The 8,283-nt window shown below is 57.8% G+C and overlaps 2 protein-coding genes across 6 annotated transcripts in view; one reads left to right on the plus strand and one right to left on the minus strand.

Moving 5' to 3' along the window:
* Nucleotides 1-8,283, minus strand: part of FBXO31 (F-box protein 31) — a 313,905-nt gene that overhangs the window by 64,040 nt on the left and 241,582 nt on the right. The window lies entirely within an intron of this gene.
* Nucleotides 2,041-6,617, plus strand: GINS2 (GINS complex subunit 2). Its single transcript, XM_075715444.1, has 5 exons — nucleotides 2,041-2,141; nucleotides 3,342-3,456; nucleotides 4,370-4,469; nucleotides 5,551-5,677; nucleotides 6,063-6,617. The coding sequence occupies exons 1-5, from the start codon at nucleotides 2,052-2,054 to the stop codon at nucleotides 6,186-6,188; spliced, it is 558 nt and encodes a 185-aa protein (XP_075571559.1). The 5' UTR covers nucleotides 2,041-2,051; the 3' UTR covers nucleotides 6,189-6,617.

The raw sequence follows: 8,283 nt of genomic DNA on the forward strand, positions 1-8,283 counted from the left end.
CCGCAAGCCAAGCTGCAGAACCCCCAAAATCGCCCAGAGCGGCGGGTACGGGCAGCTTGGGCCGCTCGGCTGGGCTGGATGTGAGTGGGTGGACGAGGGTGGCCATGGTGTGGAGAGCAAGGTGAGGGCTGACTGCTGCTGAGGCATGGAGGGGTGGGTGCAGGACGGATGGGGGCCTGGGTGGGTGGAGGGAAGGGTGGGTGGGTGGATGGAGCCATGGATGGGTGGGTGGGTGGATGTATGGCTGAAGGGAAGGGTGGGTGCATGGATGGGTGGGTGGATGGATGGAGCCATGGATGGGTGGGTGGGTGGGTGGATCAAGGGAAGGGTGGATGGGTGCATGGATGGGTGGGTGGATGGATGGAGCCATGGATGGGTGGGTGGGTGGATGAAGGGAAGGGTGGGTGGATGTATGGCTGAAAGGAAGGGTGGATGGGTGCATGGATGTGTGGATGGTTGGGTGGGTGGATGGATGGGTGGATGAAGGCACGGATGGGTGGATGGATAGGTGAAGGGAAGGGTGGGTGCATGGATGGGTGGATGGAGGCATGGATGGGTGGATGTATGGGTGAAGGGAAGGGTGGGTAGGTGCATGGATGGGTGGATGGGTGGGTGGATGGGTGGGTGGATGAAGGCACAGATGGGTGGATGTATGGGTGAAGGGAAGGGTGGATGGAGGCATGGATGGATGGGTGGGTGGGTGGATGGGTGCATGGATGGGTGGATGGAGGCATGGATGGATGGATGGGTGGGTGGATGGGTGCATGGATGGGTTGGATGGATGCATGTATGGATGGGTGGGTGGGTGGGTGGGTGGAGGGATGGGTGGATGGAGGCATGGATGGATGGGTGGGTGTGTGGGTGCATGGATGGGTTGGATGGAGGCATGGGTGGGTGGGTGCATGGATGGGTTGGATGGAGGCATGGGTGGGTGGAGGCATGGATGGATGGGTGGGTGTGTGGGTGCATGGATGGGTTGGATGGAGGCATGGATGGGTGGGTGCATGGATGGGTGCATGGATGAGTTGGATGGAGGCATGGGTGGGTGGGTGCATGGATGGGTGCATGGATGGGTGGATGGAGGCATGGATGGATGGGTGGGTGGGTGCATGGATGGGTGCATGGATGGGTTGGATGGAGGCATGGATGGATGGGTGGGTGCATGGATGAGTGTGGATGGATGGGTGGATGGAGGCATGGATGGATGGAGGCACAGACGGGTTGCTAGCTGGGTGGATGGAGGCAGGGATGGAGGAGTGGATGGACGGACGGACGGATGGGCTGATGAATGGAAGGAAGGGCTGGATGGGTGATGGCGGGGGCCTGAGCATGGGTGGCTGCACAGGGACAACTGCGCGGACGGACGGACGGACAGATGGCTGCCGCTGGTCGGTGCGCCGGAGGGAGGGTGCGCAGGGGGAATTGGGGAGGGGGTGGCCCACCCGTCCCGCTGCGCGCCGGGCCGCGCCCGGGCCCCCCGTGCTCAGGGCAGGCCCCGGGTCCCCCCCACGGCCGCGGGTGCCCACGCGTGTCCCCGCGGGGCGCTGCCGCTCCCGGCCGCCAGGGGGCGGTAGCGGCGGGCGCCGCGCGCATGCGCAGAGAGTGAGGGCGGGGGCGCCGCCAGCCCCGCGGCGCCCGGCAACAAGTGCTGAGCGCTGATTGGCCCAGCGCCACCCGGGGGGGCATCGTGATTGGTCCCTCTGCGACTGACACAGACCTCCCCCTGAGGGGCTGGCGCCGGAGCGCGGCGCGAGTAGGACAGCCAATCAGAAAAGGGTGCGCCATGGTAACCAATGGCCGGCCAGCACCGCCCCGTGGAAAACCAATCAACGTGCTCCGAGCCGCGCCAGACCCCGCCCCCACGCCGAGACCGCGAAAACGCGCCCGGCGGCGGCAAGCGGGGCGCTGTGGGCGGGGCCTCGCCGCTGTCAGCCAATGGAGAAGCCGGGCAGGCGGCGGGCCCGATCCCGGTTCTGGTTCCGGTTCCGGTTCGGTCCGGCTGCCGGTTCGGTGCCGGCCTAGACCCCCTCGTCGCCGCCGCCGCCGCCGCCATGGAGCCGGCCGAGGCGGAGTTCCTGGCCGAGAAGGAGCTGGTGACGATCGTGCCCAACTTCAGCCTCGACCGGATCCACCTCATCGGGGTGGGCGGGGCCGGGGGGGGCAGGCCCGGGGGGGCAGGGGGGGCCAAGGCCCGGGAGGGTGTTGGGGACATGGCCGGGGGTCAGGGGATGGGGGGCCTGGGGGACAGAGCCTGGGAGATTGAGGACAGGGTCTGGGGGGCTTGAGGACAGGGTTTGGGGGTCAGGGGAGCTTGGGGACACGGCCTGGGGGTCAGGGAATCGGGGGTCTTGGGGGACAGAGCCTGGGGAGATTGAGGACAATGTCTGGGGCGGGTGGGGACAGGGTTTGGGGTCAGGGGGGCTTGGGGACATGGCCTGGGGGTCAGGGGATGGGGGGGCATGGGGGACAGAGCCTGGGGATATTGAGGACAGGGTCTGGGGGGCTTGAGGACAGGGTTTGGGGGTCAGGGGAGCTTGGGGACACGGCCTGGGGGTCAGGGAATCGGGGGTCTTGGGGGACAGAGCCTGGGGAGATTGAGGACAGGGTCTGGGGGGCTTGGGGACAGGGTTTGGGGCTCAGGAGCTGCGGGGGGATTGGGCCTGGGGGATTAGGATTGAGGGGAAGGAGCTGGGGAGATCGGGGGGCAGGGGCTGAGGGCATTGGGGACAGGCTGGGGCATTTCAGAACAGGGAGAGGGGCTGGGGGGCACGGGGAAGGCGCTGGAGGAATTGGGGGTTTGGTGTGATGGGGAAATTAAGGGATTGGGGGGTGTGGGGGGCAGGGCAGACCCCCAGGAGGTTTGGGAGGGGGCTGTGCTGGCCCCCATCTCTCCGGTGCCTTTGCCCCTCACACCTGAGCCTTGGCACTGCCTGCCCTGGGTGCTGAGCCCCCAGCTCTGGCAGCAGGTGCCAGGATCTGCCATGCTGGCAGTGCGAGCTGTGCTCCGCTGCCGCGTGCCTCCGAAAGCACATTGGCCTGAGCCCGGGGGGCTGTGTTTCCAGGATAGATGTAATTTATGGCTATAACTTCTGTGAAACGCTTTGAAATAGAAAATGCATTGGAAATGTTAGTTATTACTTCTCAAGGGAGAGGAGGAAAAGTCTGGGAGCAAGAATTATGGAAGCGAGAGGAGGAAATTCAGATGCTGTTTGACTCGGGCTTTTTAAAATCCCCTGGAAGCTCCTGTTCTCTAGAGATGGCCGCGGCCAAATTAGCAGACGAGTACTGCAGTGTCCTAGCCCTTGCTGCTGCCTTACTCTCGTCTTTAATTTGTCTTCCAGGGCGATCTGGGTCCTTTCAACCCTGGCTTGCCGGTGGAAGTACCTGTCTGGTTGGCCATTAATCTGAAGCAGAGGCAGAAGTGTCGGCTGATTCCTCCGGAATGGATGGATGTTGGTAAGGACGGCAGCTTTGGCCCTGGGCTTCAGTGGGTGCAGCGGAAACACGAAATAAAAAAAAGAAACCTCTGGTTTTCACCATTAGTGGGAAGCTTAATTCAACAAACACCAAGTAAGTCTGAGAGAAAGGCCTAACATTCCACTGCTGGAATTCTTTATCTTTACCGGAGAATGTAATATTTCCGGTTGAGTCAGGTATTTAACTTCTCTTCCTCTGGTGAGGAGGAGGAATGAGGGTTAGGTTGAATCCCCAGCACTGACACTCGTCTTCAGCAGCGGCCGCTGGTCTTTCTGAGCAGCGCTCGCTGCTCTCGCAAGGCGTGTTCAGAAAGAGCTCTGGGGACCTGGGATGACACCCTGTGAGGAGGAAGACCTTGGAGAGCATCTATGTGTGTTAATTGCCGGTTCATTCGCTCCATGAAATCATTTTCCTCGAGGACATTGGAAATGGGAGGCCATCTCACTCTCTGAAAAGTGAGAATCGTGGCACCCTCCATTTTGTCCTCTCAAGGGAGACTGAGGAAAAGAAGTAGTAAACACTAATGGAGCTGCAGTAAGAGGGACACCTGCACCAAGCATTCCTGCTTTATTCGTTCAAGGGCATAAACACTAATTAGCGCAAGTGCTTTGTGGGTGAAGGGACTGTCTACCGACAGGCAATCGGTGCGGGGATCAAGCTGGTGTAGATCCAGCCTCCCGGCACAGCGTGCTAAGCACAGCTTCGACATCCCCGTCGGCATCCTCGTGTGCTTCATTACAGAAACCTTTTTCTGTCTGCACATCAATTTGAGCTTGTAAATAGAGTTGGTCCTACAGAAATAGCATGTGGGTTTTCCTGGGGGTGAGGGGTAAAAATGTGCCTGGAGCATTGAAGGTCTGGCAATGCCTGACCATTCCTGCTTGTATTTTAGAAAAACTGGAGGAAATCCGGGAACAGGAACGTAAAGAGGACACCTTCACTCCAATGCCCAGTCCCTATTATATGGAACTCACAAAGCTGCTGTTAAACTAGTAAGTAGGAAATGTATTGTAACAGTTTCCGCCCGAGTACATGCTTGCATAGACAATTTTTCAAGCTTTTGTTGGCAGCAACCCCAGAGGGCGGTGGGAAAGTGAGAGTTAATGGAGGTTTATTTCACAGTGTGCCAAGATCTCGTTGCAGCAGTTTTCTCATGGTAACTTTGCATTTCAGTAACTTGGGGATTGCTTGTTCTGCAGCCTGATAATTGGGGCTGTGCCGCTTTATTGAGCGGCAGCTAAGCGTAGAGGCCTTGAGGATCAGCAACACGTTCCATGGCTGCAATCTGTTCAGCAGCCTAAACCCTCCAGGCTTCTTCCTTGGCTCTCCTTCAGGAGGAAAGCTCCTCTTTCCTCAGCCTGAGAAGCAGGAGACCAGGGATATTCCGAGGCTGAACTCCTGCCTGCTGAGGCATTTCACTTGTAAAATGCGCTGGCTGGTATTTTCCTCAGCGCGGGCTCTTCTGACTTTAAGCCCTCCATTACGGCGGGGCGGTCATTTAAGCACCGGCTTTTCCTCTGGAGATGACGCTCTTGGCGTGCAGCTCCTTCCCTCACGCTAGAATAACCCTGACAGCTCTGTCCGTGTGAATTGATCTGATCTCTCGAGGCCCTTATGGCAGCGCTGAATTGCCTTAATGGGAGGATGTGGCACAACTCGTACAGTCCTTTCAACTTAATACTCTCTGATAGAGCCACGAGAGCGCAGAGCCGGGGCTGTAATCGCAGCCGAGTCCTTTCAATTCCCTGGCTGCCTGTGACTTTGGCCGGGTTATTGGCCCTCCGTGTACCTCGTACCAGCTGGGCAATTAAAGAGCAGAAGGATTCTAGTGAGAACCAGATGCTGCATCAGAGCTTGAGCATTCCTGGGTAAATAAACTATCCCAAAAATCCCAGCAGCAGAAGTACCAGGCTGGATTTTAATGTTGAGTTGCAGTTTTTTTTTTTTCCCCCTCTCTAGCAACCTGCTCTGCTTATGCCTCAGAGGGCTGATGAACTGCCAACATTACTTATGCCGGTGACATAACGTACGAGTCCCTGGCAGCCCGTTCTGATCCGCTCTCTCCTCCTCTAGTGCCTCAGACAACATCCCCAAAGCCGACGAGATTCGAACGCTGGTGAAGGATACCTGGGACACCCGGATAGCCAAGCTGCGGCTGTCTGCGGACAGCTTCGTCAGGCAGCAGGAGGCTCACGCCAAGGTGCGGCGGGGACGCGCGGGGAGAGGTTTGCCAGCTCTGCGCTGGGAGGATTCCAGATGCCGTGCGATTGCGTGGGCTTGTGACTGATGAGAGCTGCTCGTGAAAATGCTGGTTGGGGCATGTTTTTTTTTTTTCTGGGCTGTGGGTACATCGGTTGGCAACTAGAGCTGTATGCTGAAACCTCGCTTTACGGGCTGGTTGCAGCTCCCGGTGCGTTATAGAAATAGTGCTCTCGTCGCTTGTGTGCTTGACTGGGGGTGGCAGCTGGGCCGGTCTCTTGGGGTGTCACCGAAGGAAAAGCGTGGGCTGCGGAGCTGCTTTCCGAGTTCCTTGTCCTCTGCCATGGCGGGGCAGTTTCCCCATATTCTGCTATTTTCTCTTTTAGCTGGATAACTTAACCTTGATGGAGATCAACACAACCGGGACTTTCCTTACTCAAGCCTTAGATCATATGTACAAGCTCCGGACTAACCTTCAGCCTGGCGAGAGCGCTCGCTCCCAGGATTTCTGAGGTAGTAGCCACGCTAGCCCTCAAACCTCCCAGGGGAGGGCAGAGGAAGGGAGCAGGCGCCGCTCCTCGCCCCTGGACCTTCATCTGGCCAGCCTCCACCTCCCTGCCCGGATCTCCTGAAGCCCCCCCAAGCCTCGTCTCCCCTCAGCTGCGTCCAACCCCTCCTCGGCGGTAGCTGTGTGCAGGCAGGGGGGAGAGCAGGCAGCCTCGCGGTCGGCCGGGAATCACTCCAGAGCTGCCCATGGCACGGGAGCATCCCTGCACGCTGGCTCCTACGCGCTCCCTCTTCGCCGAGGTGGGCCTCTCTTGGCTTGAGAGATCTGCTTGGTGCAGGTGGTGGCTTGCCAGCGCTCGGCTGCTGTCTAATGATGTCAGGCGGCTCTCTCCGCCCTGGAGAGTGTGGGTGTACTTCATAGAGGGAACTTCTGAGGGCAGCACAGGCCACACACTGGCTTGAAAGCAATAAATTTCTAGGCGGGGCTTCGCCGTGAATTTTCTCAGAGCCTTGAGGAGGGGGGAAGATGTGCCGGCAATGAGAGGTGTCTGCTACTCTGCCGGGGAGATCAGCTGGGAAGCAGATCCATCTGCTCTTTGGAGAAGGACAAAAGAAAATGGCTTTTCCCCCTCCAAAGCCAGGCTGTCTTGTAATATCGTACGTCTGCCTTTTTTTAACCTGAGACTGTGTATAAAAAAATAAAATTAAAAAAAATAATTGCGGCTGAGCGAACGGCATCAAATTAATCCCCGTGTTTTGTCGCACGCTGCGCGTCAAGCGTATGTGGGTTAAAACAACGCTTGGAAAAACCCGCGGCTCTCCTCCTTTGGCTCCAGCCCCATTCCCCTGCGGCAGACCGACAGGCGAGGGCAGGATCCTCGCCGGAGTCGGGCTGCGTCGATGGCAGCTGTAATTATTACGGGCGAGGAGGTGGGGAGGAAAACGCCGGCTCGAACCTAAGGGCGGCAAGCCGCGAGCGCTGCCCTTCCCGGAGCATCTGGGCCAGCCTCCGCGCAGCTCCTGCCTGCCATCTGTGCCCTGCGCGCCTCGGCCGCTTCCCCCGGCGCTGCCCGCAGGCGACGGGCTCCGGCGAGGGGAGGGTGGCAGGAGCTGCCCCTGGGGAGGCTGCGGGATGCTCGGAGCAGGGCCGCTTTCCCATCGCCGGTGGGGGAGAAAGAATCTTTTGCCGTCGTTGTGGAAGAGTTTATTATTTTTTTCTTTTTTTTTTTTTTTTGGATGTTTTCAGAAATTACAGCAATATAGTCATAAATACCTAATTACTACATTCAACAAATAATATATTACATTACAATTAATTCAAACAAGTACACTTAGAACATGTTTAGGTGGTTTGTAGTTTCTTTTTTTTTCCTCCTTTTTGGGTTTTTTTTTTTTGTTTTGTTTTCTTTCACAGCATCTGAACTGCCCGCAGCGGGCTCTGCCTTTGCCTCCCCCTCCTCGCAGCCCTCCCCAGGCTCCGGCGCAGCTGCCTGAGCGATTCCGCACGGGGTACGTACGAACAGACCCGACCGCTCACCACGGCCCCGGGGGGAATCATTCTGAGAAATTGGCCCAAAATACGGGATTTTGGTGAGGGGGGGGGGAAGTCTCAGTGCAGGAGCTGCATCCCAGCCAGGCTCCTGCCCACAGCCTCACCGTGGCGCGGCGACGGCAAGGGATAAATTGCCGATGATTTTCCATCCCCGGCTTCTTTCCTCCCCCCTCACCTCCCACCACAGCACACAGGAAGGGAAAAAGCGAGTCGAGCAGCGAGCGTATTTCGCCGTGTTAAAATTCATTGCGAAGCCCGGAGTTGGCAGCGGCTAGGCCAGAGGCTGGCGATGCAATTGGGGATTTAAAAAAGATTAAACTAATTTCTGTCACAAGGGCATTTTGGTTTTTTTTTAATCTTGCACAGCTTTTTTTTTTTTTTTTTTTTTTTTGGTGAAGCCAATGGGAGACGGGGGAGCTGAGGGGGTAGCGGGGGGGGGGGGGTTAATGCTTTCTTTGCGAGTGCAACAAGGGAATTTAAAGCAGAAAGCAGAGGTCACCTTTTCCCGTAGACGTGAGCTTGTCTTGTGAGTGAAAAAAAAATAAATA

The sequence above is a fragment of the Pelecanus crispus genome, chromosome 8 (genome assembly GCF_030463565.1).
Source record: "Pelecanus crispus isolate bPelCri1 chromosome 8, bPelCri1.pri, whole genome shotgun sequence".
Lineage (NCBI taxonomy): Eukaryota > Metazoa > Chordata > Aves > Pelecaniformes > Pelecanidae > Pelecanus > Pelecanus crispus.

Coding starts and splice junctions, on each gene's coding strand:
- GINS2 (XM_075715444.1), top strand. CDS start 2,052: ATGGAGCCGGCCGAGGCGGAGTTCCTGGCCGAGAAGGAGCTGGTGACG. Junction 3,457..4,369: donor TCCGGAATGGATGGATGTTG/GTAAGGACGGCA, acceptor CTTGTATTTTAG/AAAAACTGGAGGAAATCCGG. Junction 4,470..5,550: donor ACAAAGCTGCTGTTAAACTA/GTAAGTAGGAAA, acceptor CTCCTCCTCTAG/TGCCTCAGACAACATCCCCA.